This window comes from Bufo gargarizans, chromosome 6 (genome assembly GCF_014858855.1).
Source record: "Bufo gargarizans isolate SCDJY-AF-19 chromosome 6, ASM1485885v1, whole genome shotgun sequence".
Lineage (NCBI taxonomy): Eukaryota > Metazoa > Chordata > Amphibia > Anura > Bufonidae > Bufo > Bufo gargarizans.
In genome coordinates, this window is record NC_058085.1 from 190,518,990 (window position 1) to 190,543,806 (window position 24,817).

The 24,817-nt window shown below is 42.0% G+C and overlaps 1 protein-coding gene across 5 annotated transcripts in view; it reads right to left on the reverse strand.

The window, feature by feature from the left end:
* Window positions 1–2,782: 2,782 nt before the first annotated feature.
* The window catches only part of OGDHL (oxoglutarate dehydrogenase L), a 235,419-nt gene continuing 213,384 nt past the window's right edge, over window positions 2,783–24,817 (reverse strand). For all 5 annotated transcript variants that reach the window (XM_044297687.1, XM_044297685.1, XM_044297689.1 and 2 more), the window contains exons 17-23: window positions 13,656–13,834; window positions 10,163–10,234; window positions 9,706–9,831; window positions 9,551–9,623; window positions 6,348–6,511; window positions 4,390–4,544; window positions 2,783–3,380 (exon numbers count right to left, since the gene is read on the reverse strand). In XM_044297687.1, coding sequence (XP_044153622.1) covers window positions 3,257–3,380; window positions 4,390–4,544; window positions 6,348–6,511; window positions 9,551–9,623; window positions 9,706–9,831; window positions 10,163–10,234; window positions 13,656–13,834 — 893 coding nt within the window. In that variant the 3' untranslated portion in view covers window positions 2,783–3,256. The remainder of the gene's footprint in view (window positions 3,381–4,389; window positions 4,545–6,347; window positions 6,512–9,550; window positions 9,624–9,705; window positions 9,832–10,162; window positions 10,235–13,655; window positions 13,835–24,817) is intronic.

Sequence of the window (24,817 nt, forward strand, 5' to 3'; positions counted from 1 at the left end):
GCGCCTCTCTTGAGCAGCCTGTTGGCCAATGTCTGAATAGCACTGACATTAAAATGCAATGCACTATAGGGATAGTGCATTGCATTTTTAAATCAAAAAGCTGTCTGTTATAGTCCCCTTGTGGGACTATTAAGTGGTAAAAAAAATAAAAAAATAAACCACACTTATTAAATTTAAAAAAATCCCATAAAAAAAAATTTCAATGAAAAAAATTGCTAAAAATAAGTAAAAAATCTCCCCCTTAGGTTTGGTATTGCCGCATCCGTATTGACCCGGACTACATAAATATCACGTAAATTATCCACTAGAATAGAATTGAGAGATAGAATTTCTAATTTATTTAATTAACGTATTAACAAGCGATCAAAAAGCGTAACTTACTCCAAAATGATACCAATGAAAAATCCCGCAAAAATCAAGCTCTCACACAATTATTTGATTGCAAAAAAGTTGTAAAAATGTAAAAAAACTATATGTATTTGGTATCATTGTAATCATACTGACCCAGAGAATAAAGATATTATGTTATTTATACCGAAAAATGAACACCGTAAAATTTATAACGTAATAACGCAGCGGCAGTATTGCTGTTTTTCCCCTCTTCCTCTCAGAAAGCGTTAATAAAAGTTAATCAGAAAGTTATGTGTACCCCAAAATGGGGCCATTAAAAACTACAAAGTGTCCCGCAAAAAACAAGCCCTCAAAGCTATGTAGATGAATAAATAAAAGTTATACCTCAAGAAGGGCAACCATGTTTTACTACTTTAAAATTTTTCTTTGCATTGTCACCTTTGACTTTTTTATGTCAGTCTATGATGCAAGCTGTAATTTTTATTGGTATCATTTTGGGATGCGTACAACTTTTTATTTATATTTTTAATGTTGATGTAGGCATTAATTTTTTTTTTTTGTTGTTGTACCATTCATCTTGTAGGAAAAATTACTTTTATATTTTAACCCTAGGATATCAATATTTTTTTTTAACCCCTCCAGTGCTATTTTACTATGCATTCTGTATTCATAATGCTATTATTTTCCCTTATAACCATGTTATAAGGGAAAATAATACAATCTACAGAACACTGATCCCAAGCCCGAACTTCCTTGAAGAAGTTCGGGTTTGGGTACCAAACATGCGCGATTTTTCTCACGCGCGTGCAAAACGCATTACAATGTTTTGCACTCGCGCAGAAAAATTGTGCGTGTTCCCGCAACGCACCCGCACATTTTCCCGCAACACCCGTGTGAAAGAGGCCTTAGGCTTCCTTTCCGTTCTCCTGCTCCGTTTAGGCACATATATCTGAGCCAAACTGAGCCCTTAGGACCCCATAGACTATAATGGGGTCCATTATGTTTCCGCTCAGATCCTGCATGCACAACTTTTGTCTCCGCTCCAAAATAATCTTCTGAGCGAAAACCTAATGGACCGCATTAGAGTCTATGGGGTCCTTAGGCTCCGTTTGGCTCAGTTATGTGGCTTTGCTGTCCTTTCCATTCTCCTGCTCCGTTTAGGAGAACGGAAAGGCTGAATGGTGATGTGAATGAAGCCTTAATAGTTTGAATGAACATCTTTGGAAGGAACATTGCTATTATTTTTTTTTTGTTGTTTATATATTTTTATATGCAGGGGGGGGAAGGGGATAATTTAAATTTAAAGGGGCTGTCCATGAAAAGTGTTCTATAGTTTTCAAACCACGACCTTGATCTAAATACATTGTAATTGCATGTAATTCAAAATTTAGAGTTATTCAATAAAATGTATTTGTACAGTGCCACCTGCTGTTTTTTTTTTTTTATCTGGCATACTGAGATGGCTGCAAATGCTCAGTTTCATCTTTCCGTTGCCTCCCGAGCTGTTATAGAGCTGCAAGAAAGGGCACTCCACTTTAGCTGCCATCTAGATATAAATCTAACAGAGCAATAAATAGGGAAATCTCTGGATCCATGTGAGGTACATGATGTCTGATTTTTCCCTTTAACAATTGTTGGTTTTATTTATTTGTAGTCCCCTTAGGGACGAAAATTGATCACATACTATAGACAGCGAGAGTGTACTACTGCGGTCTATGGAGATTATGACATCTTCCTATTAAGCCCTGCAATAGGCCTGGCTTTATAGGCAACTTAGAATGGCAATCGTGAGAGCCTTAAAAAGGCTCCAACCAATCACCACCGTGCAAAGATATGATCGTTGGACAATGGGAGCCCGCTACCTCTGTCTAAAGCAGGCATGTCCAAACTGCGGCCCTCCAGCTGTTGCAAAACTACAACTCCCAGCATGCCTGGGTAGCTTACAGCTATTAGGGCATGCTGGGAGTTGTAGTTTTGCAACAGCGGGAGGGCCGCAGTTTGGACATGCCTGGTCTAAAGGCTCAGATGCTGAAGTTGCTATTGATATGACCAAAATTGTCCCCAAACTTTGCCACAGCAGGCTTGAGTCAGTAGTTTTATTTACCGTAAACTGTTTGCCCACCTCGGAAAAATCTTTGTTTCCATCTTTCAACAGAGCTGTGTGAGGGTTTGTTTTCTTGTGTGATGAGTTGACAATTACACTGGTAACATTTAGGTGTAAATAAAACGTTCTGATTACTTTATTCATTTTTTTGGAGGCAGACTGAACAAAAAACTTTTTCTTTACAGCATTTTTCACCCACATGGTGAATATTGTGATAATTGTATAGTTTCGGTTGGTTATTGAAGCAATTCTGTTTACTGTAGTTGTGTGAATTTACAACTAGAGGTCAACTTACAAAAGAATAAGCCAGTCTAGAGTACAACACTGGAAAATTGATATATGTAAATATTTATTAACAACTGAAATCTGACACCAGAATTATTATTTGCAACAATCAACCTTATAGTTTACCTGTAGAAGCACTTTACATCCTACCATGTATCTACAAGTCTCACTACGATGTGCACAACTACTGTCATTAAGCTGCTCAGAGAACTGAATGGATGTAGTAAACCAGCTATCAACATCCACCAGATCACCAATATTATCAAGGTTTAGAATTCAGTGTTCAGGGCATAAATACTGAATAGACAGACTGTCAATCAATTCATGTAGATGATAAGATAACACTTTAAACCAAATGAACTGGGAAAATGTTACCTATCTCCTAACTAAAAGCAGAATTTTGGTTAAGTTTGAACTGAAGAAACTAAAAAACAAAATAAGAAGAATTGCTCAACCAATTTCACTAGTAGTAACCACATAATTTACTATAATACTACATAATGTATAACTGAAGTACTAAAAGGTCTTCCCTTCAAAACACTGCAGATTGAAAGCACTATCCAAAAATCTTCTTCGTTCGACATGATGAGTGTTTTTATTGCCAGTGGCTGGTGCAGCAGCTGGGTCACGACCCACATACCTATAAAAAGAGATGACATTAAAATCAATGAATTCAAATATTTGTCGCTCGTATCATTTGGGGACACAGGACAGTGGGTATAGCTGTGTTAGCTCCTCCCGCAGGCTATATCCCCTCCAGCATATCAGTTTTTTGCTGAGAAATCCATTCAGGATGCATCAGGATGTCTTCAGTTCAGTCACTGAACTGCGTTTTGGAGGGAGGAAATACCGGTATTATCTCCGTCCACAATTCCAAATCAGTTGCCTGAATGCCGAAAGGCATTAAAAATACAGCAATGCTGGATCCGTCCTTCTGGTCTGCGCATGCGCAGACCGGTAAAAATGTGAGAAAAAAAAAAAAAAATAACGGATCAGTTTCTCTGGCGAGACAGATCCATTCTTATAATGCATTTGTAAGACGGATCCACATCCGGATCCGTCTACAAATGCTGTCCGTTTGCATACAGATTGCCGGATCACTCTGCCACAAGTGTGAAAGTAGCCTTACACTGCTCCTTGCTACATTCTGCAGGTGTATGGAGCAATGCAAACAAGGAAGAAACTGCAACAATTGCCCAAGTGCCGCTTCACACAGTTGATCAGTGGCGGTGCAGAGAATCGGCCCTTACTGAACCGATAGTGATGGCCTATCATTTAGGAATCCCAGAAAACAAATTTAGTAAAAGCCAACATGTTTAAATGACTACTGAACCCTGACATTTAAGGGTTCCTTCACAGAACATTTTTTTGGGTGTGGATATTCTGTATTAAAAACAGCGCGGAAACTGCTTCCCATTGTTGTCAATGGGAGTCCAGCATTGCCGTCCAGATTTCCAGACAGTGTCAAGAGGGGATACAATATGTCCCTGTCGGAGCTCTTATTAACCACAGTGAATTAATACCATTGAGTGGGCTAAAGCCATCACGTACACTATGTTCATCTTTAAAATGTACCTTATGAAACATACTGTAGATATTTTATTCTATTAAGCAAAAGCAAACCAAATAATCTGTATGCATATATTTACCAAATTGGTCTAGTATGATTCAAAATGGTGAGGAACCGAGGCTGGATGTAATCATAATAACCCATATTCTTATGCTCCTCCTGGCACCACACCAGTTCTGCCTTATGATACTTCTCAACTTCTTCTTTTACCAGGTCAAATGGAAAGGGAGCTATCTGCAATATAAAAGTGTAAAAAACAATGTAGATAAAAATGATAACCACGGTTAAAACTGGATCCTTTTTTTGTCTTACACAGTTGTACTGAAAAAGTACAGTCCAATATTTTGAATCCAGTTGAGAATTGGCATATTAGACACATATGAATTTCCTGGCATATACTGTACACCATTATTCCCAAACAAGATGCACCTACTGATACTATCAATATATATATATATATATACACACACACACACACACACACACATACACATATATGGTATGTAAAGAAGGATGTAAATATGTGTGTATGTATGTTCAGCGATCAATCAAAAACGCAACCTTCGATTTCAACGAAACTTAGTAGACGCAACCCTTGCTACCTGGAAAGAAATCTTGTGGAGGGTCTCAGCTCTCTAGGACGTATCGTTCCTGAGATATTCCCAAAAAATTACCTGCATTAGCCAATACAAGCCTGCAAGTCTCTCTCTTCATATCCCAACTGCCATACACACGGTCACATGTCCCTTATCAGCCAATAGAAGATCGCAGGCCCTTAGTCTCCACATACACACAGTTTTACTTCGGTTTCCATAACAACCCAGCCATTTTTCTTCACTGCTGTAGGTCAGCTTTAGGCTAGGGCTACACGACAAAAAGTTGGACGACACACAGGGCACAACTACACTGCGACATTGAGGTCGCACCAATGTTGCGCAACAATTTTTATAATGATAGTCTATGGTGTCGCACTGCGACATGTGACATGCTGAGACTGCGACAGTCGCCGAAAAATCCATCTTGGATGGATTTTTTGCAACTGTCGTGTAGTAGCATGTCACATGTCGCAGAGCGACACCATAGACTATCATTATAAAAATTACTGAGACAAAATGTCGCGCGCCACATGTTGTCAGGTAGCTCTAGCATTAAAGGGGCAGGGCACTGTGGGGGTCACTGTTAAAGGGGTGGATACTGTTAAGGGGGCAGGGGCCACTATTAAAGGGGCAACTGCTGTGGAGGTCACGGTTAAGGCAGCAGGGTACTGTGAAGTCACTGTTAAGGGGGCGGGCCCCTGAGGAGGTCACTTTCAAGGGAGTGGGGTGCTGTGAAGGTCCTATTTTAAAGTGGCGGGGCACTGTGGAGTTCACTGTTAAAGGGGTGGGGTGCTGTAGAGGTCACTGTTATGGGGGATACTGTTGATATCTGTTAACGACACACACAATCATTAAATTAAATAGATTAAATATACCCGTGCGAAGCCAGGTCCTTCTGCTAATATTTTCTAAAATCCAGGTACATGAAGCATTTCAAGATTTTACTAACCTAAATTGATATGTCTCCTAAGCTAGCTCTCTTGCCCTACATGGCTTGACAGGAAAAATTACAGTAAAACTAAAAATTTATGACATAAAATTCAACAACCAGATAATTTATATCTTCTCCTCGTGATTTCAGGCTTCCTTTTTCAGTCAAAAAAGGGTGCATAAATATATACCAAAGATACAAATAGGCATGTCATCACATCATCTCCTTCCCTGCACCATTTCACCCTATTTTTTGGGGAACACATTAAGGCTCCTTTTCATAGTGATACTTTTGTCAGACAGACTATCCACCTAATAAAAATTAAGTTTCTGATTTGAGTATTCCTGCTTTGTAACTAATCGGGGTCATACATCCTGTATGTAATTGTATTACTGTGGCAGGAAAAATATCCCATTTTGTTGTCACATGCAGCCTGATAATTCATTTTGCAACAAATCTTGCTGTCAAAATATTCCGTGCCAAGCAGATTAAGACTGAGAAATATGTTACCTGCTCCAGCCTTGTGATTGCTACTTGGCTTTCCAACTGTTTTTGATGTCTTTCCTTGACAAGCTCATAATAAACCTTCCCAGTGCAGAAAATGACCCGTCTCACATTCTGAGGATTCTGACAAGCTGTTCCACTTTCAGGAATCACACGGTGGAAGACGGTGCCTTGACATTAAATTATGAAACTAATGGTTAATGCTTTAGAATAAGCATACAAATAGGCACAATGGAAAACAAAGAAAAACAGCACCACAATCGGCAATATACAGAGTATACAGACACTGAAGTCACCATGCTACCTACTCTCTGTGGTTGAGGAATTCATATTCTCTGCCTCCCACTATATACTGATGTATAATTACAACCTGCAAGGTACAACTACAATACAGTTGTGCATCTTAAGCAGACCACGATATTCCCCAGCTCACAATTATACTTATACGGATTGGTCCGCAAGCAACATTTATCCACAAGATATGTGGTAAATAAATGATTGTTGGGTGTCCTACCACTGGGACCCCACTGATCACGAGAAACTGGGGTCCCCAAGTCTTCTGAGGGAAAGGTGTGCATGCGTGATTACTGCGCCATTCACTCTGTATTGGAGCGCTGAATAAACTGCTCTCCCGCAGACTCACAGTAGTGGTCATCCATCACACAGGTCTGAGCTCAGAAAGGTGGCTTGAAAAAGGGTCAGGAGGGTGAGCTGAAACGCTGCTCGTTACATATAGGTAAATAAAAGACTAGTTTGTAGTGCTACAGATTTTTCTACATGTTCAAATGGAGTGACTAGCAAAATGTAGTGCAGGCAGTCCTATGGGGACATGAAACAACATGCTGCTCCTCTGCCTTCTGTATATACGGTATAATGATATTATGATTTTTGGGGGAGATTGTTCATCAGAAGCACTTGAAAGCTTTCCTTTGCTCAGTTTCACATGCTGTTTTCTCCTGGGTGCTGAAGGAACAATGTGCATGGAAAAGTCACTGTTGCCGTAAAGGATCTCTATGGCTCTGTTGTCCCTCCCCTGCATCTTTTGACTCTGTGCTGACTGGTTAGAGGCTATGACTACGAAACAGGAACTGCTCTATAACTAATTAGTGCTTCCCTGCAGTGTATGAGGAGGACTCATTATACCCTTGCACCTAATCTTCAAATATAACCAGCTGCTCAGACAGAAAGAAGAGACAAGTAATGTCAACTTGTGCCCACCTCATGTCTGAAGTCTAATGGTGCCCTAGACAGGTGCTTACCCCTTGTCCCTGGCCCTTGAGAGGTATGATAGCCAAGGTTTGCAAATTGACAATATATTGTCAATTTTTTAGTTGAGCCGTACTCTTTAGAAAAACAGATATCAGGTACTGCAGCTATATTGGGTGTCACTTCTGAATGCCTTTATCAGTAATTTATCGGTTTCTTATTGAACATGCTGTAAAAATGACAGGTTCCTTATCTGTTAATATGACTTTCTGTGCACACAGGACCAAGACAGACATGTGAATAGGGACATGCTGGAGTTTCTTGCATAGCCACATTACTGAGAGTGCTGCTGTGCAGTAAATTATTTAAAGGAAACCCAGCACTAAAACAGCACTGTGTCCCCTTAAATATCAGTATTATTGGGGGTCCCAGAAGCAGGACCCTTGCGTATTAGGCCCCTTTTACATGAGCGTGACGGATTAGGTCCAAAGCGTTCAGGATGCATTAAGTGAAACTCGCACCATTTTGCAAGTTCAGTCGGTTTTGTCTGCGATTGCATTCAGTTGTTCATTTTTTTTCCGCAAGAGTGCAATGCGTTTTGATGCGTTTTTCACACGCGTGATAAAAAACTGATGGTTTACAAACAACATCTAGCAACCACTAGTGAAAAACGCACTGCATCTGCACTTTTTTCCGGATGCAATGCGTTTTTCACTGAAGCCCCATTTATTTCTATGAGGCCAGGGCTGAGTGAAAAATGCAGAATATAGAACATGCTGCGTTTTTCATGCAATGCAGAACTGATGCGTGAAAAAAACGCTCATGTACACAGACCCATTGAAATGAATGGGTCAGGATTCAGTGTGGGTGCTATGCGTTAAGGTCACGGAAAACTTGCTCGTGTGAAAGGGGCCTTATAAAGGGATGACTGACAGACAGTGTAAAGCTGCAGGTTACACAGATGACCTTCTATTAGGCCCTTTTCACACGAGCACCCTGAACGCATCTGGACCTAATCCGTCACACTCCCTATAGATCCATTTTCGCCATAATCAAATTTTTATTGGGAGACTAGACTGGCATTTGCAACTTCACAACTTTAAAGCATACCATACAGCGTTGTTTTTAGCTTACTGGACTCACATCATTATAATAATTCTGGCTTTAGAACAGAAGTTCATTCCTTTGCCCTTACACCACCTTCCCCAGCACAGTCCAGATAGCAGGTGTGACGCAGGCCTAGAAGCAGACCTTTGACCCCTCCCTATTCTCCAATCCAGCTTTTCCACCAGATATGCCTAGGCACTACTTTCTTTGCTAGAATGCTTTGGCTGAACCTCATTTCCATCACGTCTCTTGCTGGATCCCCTTTTCTAGCCCTTATTGCTCTCCACATATCAAACCCTAAACGTAAAGTGCCTCTCCTTGATGTTTGTAGCAAAGGGGCATGTAAGGCTGGGAAACATTGATAACCGTCACCAAAGCAAAACAGTTTTTTGGAGTTACTGTGAATAAAAAGAACTAAATTAATTATTTAAATTTGTAATATTTGTACATCTACGGCTTTGAAAGTAATTAAGGGGGGGGTTTCCAAGAATTTTATAGTGATGAACCATCCTCTGGATAGATCATCAGTATTTGATCGGTGGGGGTCAGACACCCAGGACCCTCACCGATCAGCTGTTTGAGAATGCACCGGCACTTTAAGTACCTCTGAAGCGTTCTCTCATCTCAGCTATACCTTATACAGCAGCTGTGCTTAGTATCACAGCTCAACCCCATTCAGTTCAATGGGGCTGAGCTGCGTCTATGCCATGTGACTGATAAATGTGACATCACATGGTCTAGCCTAAGCTGCAAGAAGGCCGCATCAATGCTGCCTCAAACAGCTGATCGGTGGGGTCCCGTCTGTTGGACCCCCCACCGATCAGAAACTATGCAGAGGATACGGTAGGTCAGCAGTATAAAAGTCTCAGAATATCCCTTTAACTATATTTACTAACCTGTTTTCATTTCTTCAAAACTTGATTTTGCCTCTGGATGCCTCAGTAAAGACTTTGGGGTGAAGACAATGAGCTAAAATGAGATACACAATATCAGTTACTCTGGAAACTAGCAATTATTTTCTGAATTTTCATGATCAAGTAACTTAAGTTACCGGCTTGCGAAAGGGCAATAAAATTTGCCGTCTGAGGACATGAAAGTAGCTGGCTGGTGTTGAACAGTTCACCACAATCCAATTGCAGTCATATAGTTGAGTCACTTCATAATCCTGAGTAAATTCCTAAAGAAACCAATAGAAAACACATACACACACAAATTAATAGTGCAGTTTTTTCACGTGAAATGATTTCCATCATTTTACCAATGAAAAGACAATGATGCTCCTCACCAGAATGTCAGGTATGCATTAGATTGGTTAACACCGTGTTGAACTAATATGATCTACACAGACAAGAATTCTAACCTTTATTTCATGATACAATAGGTAGATTGAAATCCCAAAATAATGAGCAAACACAATGTTCCATAGTCAACTATGACGAATTTTTAAGCAGAAATCAGAAAATTAGGTCACGATGGAATGCAGTATAGTGTCGGACAAATCAACTTACAGGATAAGCATCACAGTCATCATTGCTCATCTGCAGGAACCTTTCAGGTCTGGCTGAAGAATGCTCTGGCCCCTGGTAACAGCATTAAATAGAAGAGTTTAAAAATGCTTGTCTCAAAATCACATTAATGATAGCTTAGGAAAAGAAGCAGCATTAAAGGTTTCTAAGAAGCAATTTATTCTGGTGCAATAGGAAATGTCCCTCAAGAAATATGAACTACCAGCTGGAAAGGGTAGTCAAGGTTATCATTAAAAAAAAATGAAGCTCAATTTTTTATACCATGGAAATTCACTAGACTGGTTATACATTGGAGAATAACTTTAGGATGGATGGTATGCACTCAACTGACTTTAATGTAAGGAGAGTTGAGAACAGAACATGAAGGATAATACACACAGTGGTTGTAGTGAAAGAAGTACAACACACACTTCAAAACTACTTTAATCCAAAATTGATATCTACAGTAGATGAAGGATCTTTTTTTGCCAATGGTGTGTATGTGAGTTTAAATCATTTTGTTAAAATCCTTTGCAGAAAAAACAAATTGCTTTCATAAAAATACTTAAATGGTTGTCCCACATCTTTTCAACCTTGATGCTAATATTGCAGCTAAAACCCCCACCTACCAGCTTATATCATAGAAGAAAGCAGATGCATATTTCTGCAGGGCACATGGCACTCAATAACTGTAATGGATAACTATGTAATAGACAGATTTATTGTGTCCTGCAAAGTGGGTGAAGCTTTTCGTACTGGTTTTCTGTTTTGGCTAACAATGTGGTAATCCTTTGTGGTACGCTTTTAGAGAACATAAAAGTAGCTGGACTGATCAAACAAAACCTTTGTAAAACTTAATAAATGAAGAGCTGAGATTTCATCAAAACGGTTTCAATTAAGGCTACTTTCACACTTGCGTTAGGAGCGGATCCGTCTGGTGTCTGCACAGACGGATCCGCTCCTATAATGCAAACGCTTGCATCCGTTCAGAACGGATCCGTTTGCATAACTGTTTATTTCAGATCTGATTTTTCACTTCGGAAAACTCAGATCCGACAGTATATTCTAAACACAGAAGCGTTCCCATGGTGATGGGGACGCTTCATGTTAGAATATACTGAGAACTGTGTACACGACTGCCCCCTGCTGCCTGGCAGATGCTGCCAGGCAGCAGGGGGCAGACCCCCCCCCCCCTCCTGTATTTAACTTATTGGTGGCCAGTGCGGCCCCCCCTCCCTCCCCAGTATTAAATATAACCAGTGCGGCCTCCCCCTCCCTCCCTCCCCAGTATTAAATATGACCAGTGCGGCCCCCTCCCTCTATATTTATTGGTGGCCAGTGCGGATTCCAAGTATTGTGAGCAGTGCGGCCTCCCCTCTCCCCCCCTAATTAAAATCACCCCCCCCCCATCATTGGTGGCAGCGGAGAGTACCGATCGGAGTCCCAGTTTAAATCGCTGGGGCTCCGATCGGTTACCATGGCAACCAAGACGCTATTGCAGTCTTGGCTGCCATGGTTACTTGGCAATAAATACAAGCATTATACTTACCTGAAGAGCTGCGATGTCTGACCGGCCGGGAGCTCCTCCTACTGGTAAGTGAAAGGTCTGTGCGGCGCATTGCCTATAGCACAGACCTGTCACTTACCAGTAGGAGGAGCGCCCGGCCGGTCAGACATCGCAGCTCTTCAGGTAAGTATAATGCTTGTATTTATTGCTAAGTAACCATGGCAGCCAAGACTGCAATAGCGTCTTGGTTGCCATGGTAACCGATCGGAGCCCCAGCGATTTAAACTGGGACTCCGATCGGTACTCTCCGCTGCCACCAATGATGGGGGGGGGGGGGGGTGATTTTAATTAGGGGGGGAGAGGGGAGGCCGCACTGCTCACAATACTTGGAATCCGCACTGGCCCGGCCACCAATAAATATAGAGGGAGGGGGCCGCACTGGTAATATTTAATACTGGGGAGGGAGGGAGGGGGAGGCCGCACTGGTCATATTTAATACTGGGGAGGGAGGGAGGGGGAGGCCGCCGCACTGGTAATATTTAATACTGGGGAGGGAGGGGGAGGCCGCACTGGTCATATTTAATACTGGGGAGGGAGGGAGGGGGAGGCCGCCGCACTGGTAATATTTAATACTGGGGAGGGAGGGGGGCCCGCACTGGCCACCAATAAGTTAATTACAGGAGGAGGGGGGGTCTGTACACAGTTCTCAGTATATTCTAACATGAAGCGTCCCCATCACCATGGGAACGCCTCTGTGTTAGAATATACTGTCGGATCTGAGGTTTACGATGTAACTCAAATCCGATGGTATATTCTAACATAGAGGCGTTCAAGTTAAAATATACCATCGGATCGGAGAAAACTCCGATCTGATGGGGACTCCTGACTTTGCATTGAAAGTCAATGGGGGACGGATCCGTTTGAAATTGCACCATATTGTGTCAACGTCAAACGGATCCGTCCCCATTGACTTGCATTGTAAGTCTGGACGGATCCGTTTGGCTCCGCACGGCCAGGCGGACACGAAAACGCTGCAAGCTGCGTTCAGGTGTCCGCCTGCTGAGCGGAGCGGAGGCCAAACGGTGCCAAACTGATGCATTCTGAGCGGATCCGCATCCACTCAGAATGCATTGGGGCTGTACGGATCCGTTCGGGGCCGCTTGTGAGAGCCTTCAAACGGAACTCACAAGCGGAGCCCCGAACGCTAGTGTGAAAGTAGCCTTAGATATCGGGTAAAGGTATCAACAAGATAGTACTGGTGCACCAGAAGGTCGTCTACTGGACCAAGACTGTAACATAATAATGGGGCCCAGCAACATCGGGGTCCATGAGGTCCAGCAATAGACATCGTAAGCTGATAATGGGGGTGGGTCATTAGCTGTTATTTGGTGTGTTTGGGTTAGTTCACAACCCATTAATCACTGATGGTATTGCTTGAATGTGTAATGATTGTCACCAGAGTACACAATGATTCTTCATGTGCGGCCAAAACGAAACCAGTTAGACACTGAGTATTCATAAATGGGATGCAGTGATCAAATAAATATTTTAAAATCCTAAGATAAAAAAAACATTTGTGAAGTTGTCATTGTCAAAAGCCCTGAGGTTAGTAAGGTTTGTAAGCCTTGAATTTTCCATATTCCTGATTTATGAAATATAGTGAAACCTCTCTATAAGAACATTGCCGAACTAGACCACATTTGCCAGAGAACGACCCTCTAAAATTCCATCTTTCACCACAATTTTGGATGGTCATCTCAAAGAGGTAAAATCATATAGTTTACCTGTTTAACTATTCATTGTGCAGAAGGTGGAACTAAGTCTAAATAAGCCTAAACTAATCTGAGCCTTGATGAACAGTAACATCAAACTCATTCTTCATTCATGAGCTTACCCTCCTGGGGCATTTAACATTTATTAACTTCCCCACTGTGTAAATCAGTAATCTACGCTGCATGATGAACAGATGCGAGATCGGCATTTCCTTACCATTCCTTCCATGCCATGGGGTAGTAGCAGCACGATTCCATTGTGACGCACCCACTTGGCCTGTCCAGAGCTGATAAACTGGTCAATTATACATTGTGCTGTGTTGTGAAAGTCACCAAACTGAGCTTCCCATAATACCAAGGCATTGGGACTTGACATGGCAAAACCAAGCTCAAAACCTAAAAGCAAAAGACAATAACATTTTAAAACTATGCTTGTTAATTCGTTATATGTAGTTTACAGTCTAGTATCTGTGTGAATACCAAGAAGGAAAAATCATGGAATTATGGAAATCACAAGATGGATAGACAAGTTCACACTTCAGTTATTTCCATCAGTGATTGTGAGCAAAAACAAGGTTTGGATCAAAAACACAGAACAGGTGCAGTTCTTTCCATTATACCTCACCTCTGTGTAGACTTCACTACTGGTTTTGGCTAACAATCACTGATGGAAATAACTGATCAAATAACTGAACTGTGAACTTGACCTTAATGATACGCAAATGATAAAAAAATGGAAAAAATATTCCGAACATCTTTATGTACACACAACCCTATGCAGGTGCAGATTGCTATGGCAAAATACAGATAAAAACGCAAAAACACAAATACAGTCGCACTCTGCAACCAGCACTCTGTCCTGCCTTTATGCTGGATGTTGAATAAGGCATTGGTGTACATTTTGGCCAAAGCGTAATATGCCACTCACCATGTCAAGGTCGATTTCATGAGTGGTCCCTAACACTAGTTCCTACCCGTTTTGGGCCATGACAGCCACACAAAGTCCAGGGAGTGCAGGTACAGCATACACGCCAAGCACACTCTGCTTTTAACCCCGTCCGGTGCCATTACAGCTTTCATCGGATCCAGGGATGCAAGTACCAACATGCATGCTGAGCCCACTATATACTTCTCCTGGAGCCAAATGGCTACTGGTAGGTGCTATATAAGCAGACTCGGTTTTATAGTGACTTTAAAACCAGCCTCCAGGGCATACTAACTGGTCAGGTGTGCATGACTGCTTGGAGATCACCACGCCTCCAATATATACTACAAAGAAAAAATATGGGGGATTCAGCCCGCACAACCCTATGCAGGTGCACATTTCTATGGCGAAATACAGATACAAATGCAAAAACACAAATGCAATTGCACTCTGCAACCAGCACTCTGCCCTGCCTTTATGCTGGATGTTGAATAAGGCATTGGTGTACATTTTGGCCAAAGCGTAATAAGCCACTCACCACATCAAGGTTGCCTTCATGAGTGGTCCCTTATTCAACATCCAGCATAAAGGCAGGGCAGAGTGCTGGTTGCAGAGTGCGATTGCATTTGTGTTTTTGCGTTTGTATCTGTATTTCGCCATAGCAATCTGCACCTGCATAGGGTTGTGCGGGCTGAACCCCCCATATTTTTTCTTTGTAGTATATATTGGAGGCGTGGCGATCTCCAAGCAGTCATGCACACCTGACAAGTTAGTATGCCCTGGAGGCTGGTTTTAAAGTCAGTATAAAACTCAGTCTGCTTATATAGCACCTACCAGTAGCCATTTGGCTCCAGGAGAAGTATATAGTGGGCTCAGCATGCATGTTGGTACTTGCATCCCTGGATCCGATGAAAGCTGTAATGGCACCGGACGGGGTTAAAAGCAGAGTGTGCTTGGCGTGCATGCTGTGCCTGCGCTCCCTGGACTTTGTGTGGCTGTCATGACCCATAAAAGGTAGGAACTAGAGTTAGGGACCACTCATTAAGGCGACCTTGACGCGGTGAGTGGCTTATTACGCTTTGGCCAAAATGTACCCCAATGGCTTATTCAACATCCAGCATAAAGGCAGGGCAGAGTGCTGGTTGCAGAGTGCGATTGCATTTGTGTTTTTGCATCTTGATGTACACGTATGCAGTATAGAGTATGAGCTCCATGTGCAGAAATACACATCTTACACACCTTGGCATGCTGTCAATTAGTTTTTTAACGGTTGTCTGAGGAATGCCTGCCATGCTAAATGCACTTAGGCACACAAATCATCAAGACCCGGTTCTGGAAGCTCCCTTTGCAATTACTGACCAATGACCACCCAGATGTGCTCAATAGGTGACAAGTCTGAAGATGTTGCAGGCCATGGTAGCACGTTTAGGCCATGCAGGCTGCTGACAGTAGCACATGCACAAAATGGCCTAGTCCACAAAAAAACAGCTTCTGGAACACTTTGAATAAATAAAGACAAAAAAGAGGATGCGCACCCTGTGTGTGAACTGTGATGTATAGTTTCCCCCTGATACCGGGGATTGCAACTCAACGGATAGGGTAGTGTTGAACCAGGCACAATGCTGGGAAACACTTATAGGCAAAGTGTGATTTCAAAGCAGCTCCTTTAGGCCATGGGTGCACACTGGCGGTTCCCTTTGTGAGTAGCTTTTTCGTATATATGTTGTGTTTAATTTTTCAATTGTTTTTTTAAATGGTAAAAATGTTTTTAAAAAAAAGTGAATTAATAATGACCTAATTTTCTGATAACCAGTGCAGTCAGTCCGGGTTGAGCCTGAGGAAGCAAATGGTTCGTTCGGTGAAACGCGTTACAATAGGCCCCATCACTTTGTTTTTAAGACATACAGTCATGTCCATAAATATTGGGACATCAACACAATTCTAAGATTTTTGGCTCTATACACGACCACAATGGATTGGAAATGAAACAAACTAGATGTGCTTTAACTGCAGACTGTCAACTTTAATTTGAGGGTATTTGCATCCAAATCAGGTGAACGGTGTAGGAATTACAACAGTTTGCATATGTGCCTCCCACTTGTTAAGGGACAAAAAGTAATGGGAGAATTGGCTTCTCAGCTGTTCCATGGCCAGGTGTGTGTTATTCCCTCATTATCCCAAATACAATGAGAAGATAAAAGGTCCAGAGTTAATTTCATGTGTGCTATTTGCATTTGGAATCTGTTGCTGTCAACTCTCAAGATGAGATCCAAAGAGCTGTCACTATCAGTGAAGCAAACCATCATTAGGCTGAAAAAACAAAACAAACCCATCAGAGAGATAGCAAAAACATTAGGCGTGGTCAAAACAACTGTTAGGAACATTCTTAAAAAGAAGGAACGCATCGGTGAGCTCAGCAACACCAAAAGACTCGGAAGACCACGGAAAACAACTGTGGTAGATGACCGAAGAATTCTTTCCCCGATTAACCACTTCAACCCCGCTAGCTAAAACCCCCTTCATGACCAGGCCACTTTTTACACTTCTGCACTACACTACTTTCACCGTTTATCGCTCGGTCATGCAACTTACCACCCAAATGAATTTTACCTCCTTTTCTTCTCACTAATAGAGCTTTCATTTGGTGGTATTTCATTGCTGCTGACATTTTTACATTTTTTTGTTATTAATCGAAATGTAACGATTTTTTTGCAAAAAAATGACATTTTTCACTTTCAGCTGTAAAATTTAGCAAAAAAAAAACGACATCCATATATAAATTTTTCGCTAAATTTATTGTTCTACATGTCTTTGATAAAAAAAAAATGTTTGGACAAAAAAAAATGGTTTGGGTAAAAGTTATAGCGTTTACAAACTATGGTACAAAAATGTGAATTTCCGCTTTTTGAAGCAGCTCTGACTTTCTGAGCACCTGTCATGTTTCCTGAGGTTCTACAATGCCCAGACAGTAGAAAAAACCCACAAATGACCCCATTTCGGAAAGTAGATACCCTAAGGTATTCGCTGATGGGCATAGTGAGTTCATAGAACTTTTTATTTTTTGTCACAAGTTAGCGGAAAATGATTTTTATTTTAATTTTTTTTCTTACAAAGTCTCATATTCCACTAACTTGCGACAAAAAATAAAAAATTCTAGGAACTCGCCATGCCCCTCACGGAATACCTTGGGGTGTCTTCTTTCCAAAATGGGGTCACTTGTGGGGTAGTTATACTGCCCTGGCAATTTAGGGGCCCAAATGTGTGAGAAGTAGTTTGCAATCAAAATGTGTAAAAAATGGCCGGCGAAATCCGAAAGGTGCACTTTGGAATATGTGCCCCTTTGCCCACCTTGGCTGCAAAAAAGTGTCACACATCTGGTATCGCCGTACTCAGGAGAAGTTGGGGAATGTGTTTTGGGGTGTCATTTTACATATACCCATGCTGGGTGAGAGAAATATCTTGGCAAAAGACAACTTTTCCAATTTTTTTTATACAAAGTTGGCATTTGACCAAGATATTTCTCTCACCCAGCATGGGTATATGTAAAATGACACCCCAAAACACATTCCCCAACTTCTCCTGAGTACGGCGATACCAGATGTGTGACACTTTATTGCAGCCTAGGTGGGAAAAGGTGCCCAAATTCCTTTTAGGAGGGCATTTTTAGACATTTGGATCCCAGACTTCTTCTCACACTTTCGGGCCCCTAAAAAGCCAGGGCAGTATAAATACCCCACATGTGACCCCACTTTGGAAAGAAGACACCCCAAGGTATTCAATGAGGGGCATGGCGAGTTCATCGAAATTTTTATTTTTTTGCATAAGTTAGCGGAAATTGTTTTTTTTTGTTTTTTTCTCACAAAGTCTCACTTTCCGCTAACTTAGGACAAAAATTTCAATCTTTCATGGACTCAATATGCCCCTCACGGAATACCTTGGGTGTCTTCTTTCTGAAATGGGGTCACATGTGGGGTATTTATACTACCCAGGCTTTTTAGGGGCCCTAAAGCGTGAGAAGAAGTCTGGAATATAAATGTCTAAAAATGTTTACGCATTTGGATTCCGTGAGGGGTATGGTGAGTTCATGTGAGATTTTATTTTTTGACACAAGTTAGTGGAATATGAGACTTTGTTAGAAAAAACAAACAAAAAAATATATATATTTCCGCTAACTTGGGCCAAAAAAATGTCTGAATGGAGCCTTACAGGGGGGGTGATCAATGACAGGGGGGTGATCAATGACAGGGGGGTGATCAATGACAGGGGGGTGATCACCCATATAGACTCCCTGATCACCTGTCATTGATCACCCCCCTGGTAAGGCTCCATTCAGACGTCCGTATGATTTTTACGGATCCATGGATCGGATCCGCAAAACACATGCGGACGTCTGAATGGAGCCTTACAGGGGGGTGATCAATGACAGGGGGTGATCAGGGAGTGTATATGGGTGATCACCCCCCTGTCATTGATCACCCCCCTGTAAGGCTCCATTCAGACGTCCGTATGATTTTTACGGATCCATGGATACATGGATCGAATCCGCAAAACACATGCGGACGTCTGAATGGAGCCTTACAGGGGGGTGATCAATGACAGGGGGTGATCAGGGTGATCACCCCCCTGTCATTGATCACCCCCCCTGTAAGGCTCCATTCAGACCTCCGTATGATTTTTACGGATCCATGGATACATGGATCGAATCCGCAAAACACATGCGGACGTCTGAATGGAGCCTTACAGGGGGGTGATCAATGACAGGGGGTGATCAGGGTGATCACCCCCCCTGTAAGGCTCCATTCAGACGTCCGTATGATTTTTACGGATCCATGGATACATGGATCGGATCCGCAAAACACATGCGGACGTCTGAATGGAGCCTTACAGGGGGGTGATCAATGACAGGGGGTGATCAGGGTGATCACCCCCCTGTCATTGATCACCCCCCCTGTAAGGCTCCATTCAGACCTCCGTATGATTTTTACGGATCCATGGATACATGGATCGGATCCACAAAACACATGCGGACGTCTGAATGGAGCCTTACAGGGGGGTGATCAATGACAGGAGGGTGATCAATGACAGGGGGTGATCAGGGAGTGTATATGGGTGATCACCCGCCTGTCATTGATCACCCCCCTGTAAGGCTCCATTCAGACGTCCGCATGTGTTTTGCGGATCCGATCCATGTATCCATGGATCCGTAAAAATCATACGGACGTCTGAATGGAGCCTTACAGGGGGGTGATCAATGACAGGGGGTGATCAGGGAGTGTATATGGGTGATCTTCCTAGGCTTGGGATGTGATGTCCAATCTCACATACGGAATGGATGACTATGCGCCATCCCAGCAAAAGAAACTAAGTGGTAAGGAATGACACAGGACTTAAGAGTATTTAAAAGTTTCAGTTTTAGGCCATTTGGTACTTAAAGGGGATTTCCAGTATTTATTGACAATTTATTTTCAGGATAGGTCAATATCAGTATGGTGGGGGTCCAACATCTGTCACCCCAGCTGCTCAGGTGTTTGAACTGGGCCACAACGCTCAAACGAGAGAAGGGGCCTCCTCATAGCATACCAATCACAGCACTGTACACTGTATTGTGGCTATGCTTGGTATTGCAGCCCACTTACATGAATGGGACTGATCTGTACCTAGGCCATGTGACCAATGAATGTAAAGTCACTGGCCTAGGAAGAGGCTGAAGCACTCAACTGAGCACCGTAGCCTCTTCAAACTGCCAACTGGAGGCGGTGCAAAAGTAGAAAAGGTCATCAGTATTTTACTCCTGGAAAACCTCTTTAAATATACTATATAATATCTTAAAATAAGTTTCTCTTCCTTCCGTTCGGCATGAGTCCCTATTGTCAAAATTATGATGGACCATACATTGCCTAAAGATGCTGAGGAAAATATGCTGTTGTCACATTATGTTATTGTCTATGAGGCAATCACAGCCTTCTGCTTCCTCAATCCTGAAATTGACAGAAATAGTCCATTATATGCGAGTCATCATATGAGCAAGCAATTTATTGAAGACGTTTGCATATTTGGGTAAATCTAGTTATGTTAACTTAGAGGTACATTTACAGACACCAACTGAGCAGGTGATAACCGACTGCTTGTCCGTGAAGGTAAGAGCAGCATTTACACCCACTGTATGGTCCTCATACAGACTGATGGTTTCTGTTTACGCAGCACGATTTGCTGCCAAGAAACGATGCTTTAATGTGCTGCATAAACGATAAATTCACTCGAAGAACAAGCGTTTTGCTCATTCATCAAGAGATCTGCGGCACCTTTACATGGGCAGAGTAATGGGAAACGAGTGTTTGTACTAAAGTTTATTCCCGCTAATCAGTCTGACAACTTTCCAGTGTAAATCCACCATAACTAACTCTGACTATCTTATTTGTATGGTTTTGTGTCAATGGACGATGTCAGGGGAAGGATGAGGCACGTTGAATTCTTGAGCAGCTAGAGTGGTCTGCTAGCAGCTTACTCCTCTCTCCTCCCGGAAAACACGTACATGCTTGTCCCGACTGAGCATGTATGTGAATGGTAGGGGGTTGGGTATCAGCTGTTTAGGGTGGCTGTAGGACAGGTGTCATAAGACCACATCACTTAAAGTAAAAAAGTTACAGCTGATGAAATGAATAGAGGCAAAAAAACTTAGCTGGGCATAAATGTTTAAACAGGCCTGGTATTAAAGGATAACTGTCACACTTAGACCCTAATTTCAATATTCATATATGTAGTTACTAATAACTTGATATTCCAGAATCAGTTACTATTAGACTGACTTACCCCATTATTAATAAGATTCAGCCCTTAGCAACCAGTCTGCATAAAACTGCTAAGATGGCCGCCACTGCCCTCGCCCTGAGGCTAATCCCGCCTGCCCTCACTAGCCAGTAACAATAGCCCCCCAAAAGTGTCAGTAACCAGAGCCCTCCCCCTAAAGGGTTAATCTCCTGCAGCACAAAGGGGTCCTCTTACCACATGTTGCTTTCATTTATACACTGAGCAGATGGCAGATCTCCCTTCCCTGGTCTGCGCTGCACCAACTCTACTTCTCCAGCTCTGCTGAGTGAGGGAGCGTCTGCCAAGCGCAGGGACAGGGAGAAGTGCACACAGCCCAGGCACTGTTATCAGCTGCCGGGGAGGACCTGGCTTTAATCATTTTCTTACAGTCCCTGGCTGTCAGCAATGTGACCTTGCACGCAGCCTGCTTTTGCGTCTGTCCTTCAACACATAGACGGACCATGCCTAGCAACCCTATTTTAAGCAGAGGTAAAAGCAGGCAGTAGAGGGAACAAAACTGTGGAATTAAGGGGTAATTGAACACACAGTGAAAAGTTGAAATAGGGCCACCAAGGAGATATTAATCACCACAATCCAATACTCCCCCCAAAAAATATATGATAGTTATACTTTAAGGGGTTAAAACTACAACATGAAAGTGTTAAAAATACCAGGTTATTACTTATTTATTTGCACTTTACAATGGTCTTATTTAAACCTAATTAGCTAATAATGTAATTGCAGTTCGTGCCCTTATAAATTAAAATGATTGCTATAATCAGGTTTTATAAAAGATGACTTCTGTAAGAAATAAAGGGTTGTCTTGTATAATCACATAGATAGATCAACTTCAAACTTGCTGATGATACAGAAGCTGTGCATACAGGAGTGGAGGGACGGGGTCAGGCTGCTTGTTATGCTACACACATAGCCAGACACAAGTAGAAGCCAACACTATGCTTTCAATGGCAGGTGTCATGTATCTGTCATTTCCACTATTACCAGGTCAAATCCCCTCTGGGAAAGCGACCTGCAAGATTTTACCTTTCCACCGAGATCGCGCAAGCTTTACTGAACAGAAGGGACTGATTTTATGAATATGAATCACTCAGGGGTCGGAAAACAAAACCAGATTCATTTTAAGCATCAACATCAATATTATGTTTTAATTAAGCAAAATATAAACTATGCTTTAGCATTGTCACGCAGAAAATGTTTTCGTCTGCTGCTAACTATGTCCATGAAGCTGACAGCTGCTAGTCTGTTACTGATCCGATTTATTGGAGTGGCTTGGTCTATACCACAGACAGAACTTGCTTTTAGTTACTGATATAGGCCTTGGCTTATGCAGCCCTATAGTAACTATAGTAACTGGGAATTCTTTACAGAAACATGTATACCTGCTTGTGGGAATTAAAGGGGTCCTGCAAGGCTTTCTGTAAATTTTCTTAGCTAACCAGTGGAAGGAAGAGAGATTCAGCAGAGACTTCAGCCTCAAATTATAAACTGTTCAGGCTATGTACACCTTTGTTGCATTTTATTTATGATTACATTTTACTCATTTTGGGCTGACATAATGTTTGCAATTGGTCTTTATTAAAAATGTTCAGCAGTTTTTACAATATAGGGATTAAATTTGAGTCTGTTTACAGATTGTCATTTTCTGATTACTCTGAATCCTTTGAGATGACGGCTCATGTAGAGCTCTTTCCTCTGATCTCCTGAGTTCATAAACACTCGTTATAGCTAAACGGTTATCAAACTGATAAGAATATGCCTTAAATGAGTCAGAGATAAGAGCTATGCATGAGTGACATCTTATGGGACTAAAAAAAAAAGACTACATTTTAACCTCTGTATCATAAAAACTGCAAAAAATAAATAAAACAATAAGAGACTGAAATGAATAGAATGCAATAATCTTAAATAAACTTCCCCTGAAGGTGTTCATAGTCTTAAAATGTCCCCTGTAACATGGTATCTGGTAAATTATAGAAGGGGGTGTACATCTCACCCAGAATGTTCATATGGGTGAGGTTAAAAGAATCAAGGAAAGCTGGGTTGTTTCCACAAAGTGTAGTTTACTGAAGCTGGATTTTTATGGAATGGCAAGTAGTTGACAGTTGGATTTGCCCGTCCCTACCCTCTCCAGTACAACACTTTCCCCTACCCTGAAGCAAACCCAGGTAGAGCTGCTGGGCTCATGACTGGGGGAATACAATCAGGTCTGAGAGCCTCATTCTGTGTCAGTGCCTATAAGCTGCATGGCCTGTGGGCTGTGAAAAGTCTAATCCCCGGTTGTATTGAAGTACTTTGTGTGATTTGGACTTTTTAACCATTGGAGCCTGTGAAGTCTGTCATCGATGACCCCAAACCCCTTTGTTAGTGGAAGACAAAGGCAGCCAATATAAATATATACACATTTTATACATTTATATGTAGTGTATTTATTTTCTTCTCTCTTTTATATAGGTTTATAGGAAGTGCAAAATGTCATCATGAACTTTCCAGAGTATAAAAACAGAAATTTCCCCTGGCAGCTCTTCATCCAAGTCTAATTTTATCTTCAACATTATGAGCCCATTTGTGGTGATTGGGAGATATGGCTGAGAAACTTGCAATATGACAGATTTGTTCAGGCTTTTCTGCACATATGTTGCTCTTTCTTTCGGCACAGTGATAAATGGAAACATTTCAAGGTGATCGTTTAGTCTCTTTTTTGCAAGAAGCTCAGTATAATTCTTTATACTACAATAAGTGTACACAATAACACATCCAGCTAAAATCTACAGTCTACAATGACAAAGTATCATGGCTTCTGTTTATAACGAAGTTGTGATAGCTATGCCAGTGCAGTTTCTGAATGGAAAACAAAATCCTGATGGACGAAGGCTTTATTCACTTGGCCAATAAAAAGTGATTTATTTGGTAATGTAAAATGGGCATTTTACACAGCATAATACTGTGACGATCAGTGTAGGGGGAAGGGGGGGGGGGACGACGACGACGACTCAGGCCCAGATACAAACAACAGGGAATATAACAAACACACGCGATACTTAACTGCTGAAGAGAAGGACGAGCAGGAGCACCAGAGACAACCTCACACCAGCTCAAATCCAAATGAAGCTATCTAACGCATGGTCAGAAGGGTGGGGTCAGACTAAAAAGGGTAGAAGTGATCATTAACCCTATCAATACTGAATCAAAATAAAATCAAGGAGGTGGTTAGATTCCTCAGAGCTCAGCCAGTCTCCCTGATTTCCTGACATCAGTCACCTGAGGGACCGTGACAGTACCCCCCTTCTACGGGTGACCTCCGAGCACCCAGGACCGACCTTATCAGTATGGGCTCTGTGAAAGGCATTCACCAGACAATTTGCATTAACATCGGTCACTGGAACCCACATCCTCTCCTCTGATCCATAACCCTTCCAGTGGACAAGACACTGGAGGGATCTATGGAGAACTCGCAAGTCCACAATTCTGCTGATTTGACATTCGAAATTACCGTCCACCATGACAGGAGCAGGAGGCAAGGAGGGCGGCTCAACAGGTTCGACACATTTCTTAAACAACAACTTATGAATACGTTATGGCTACGAAGGCTACAATAGCAGTGATCTTATATGGACCAATAAATCCTG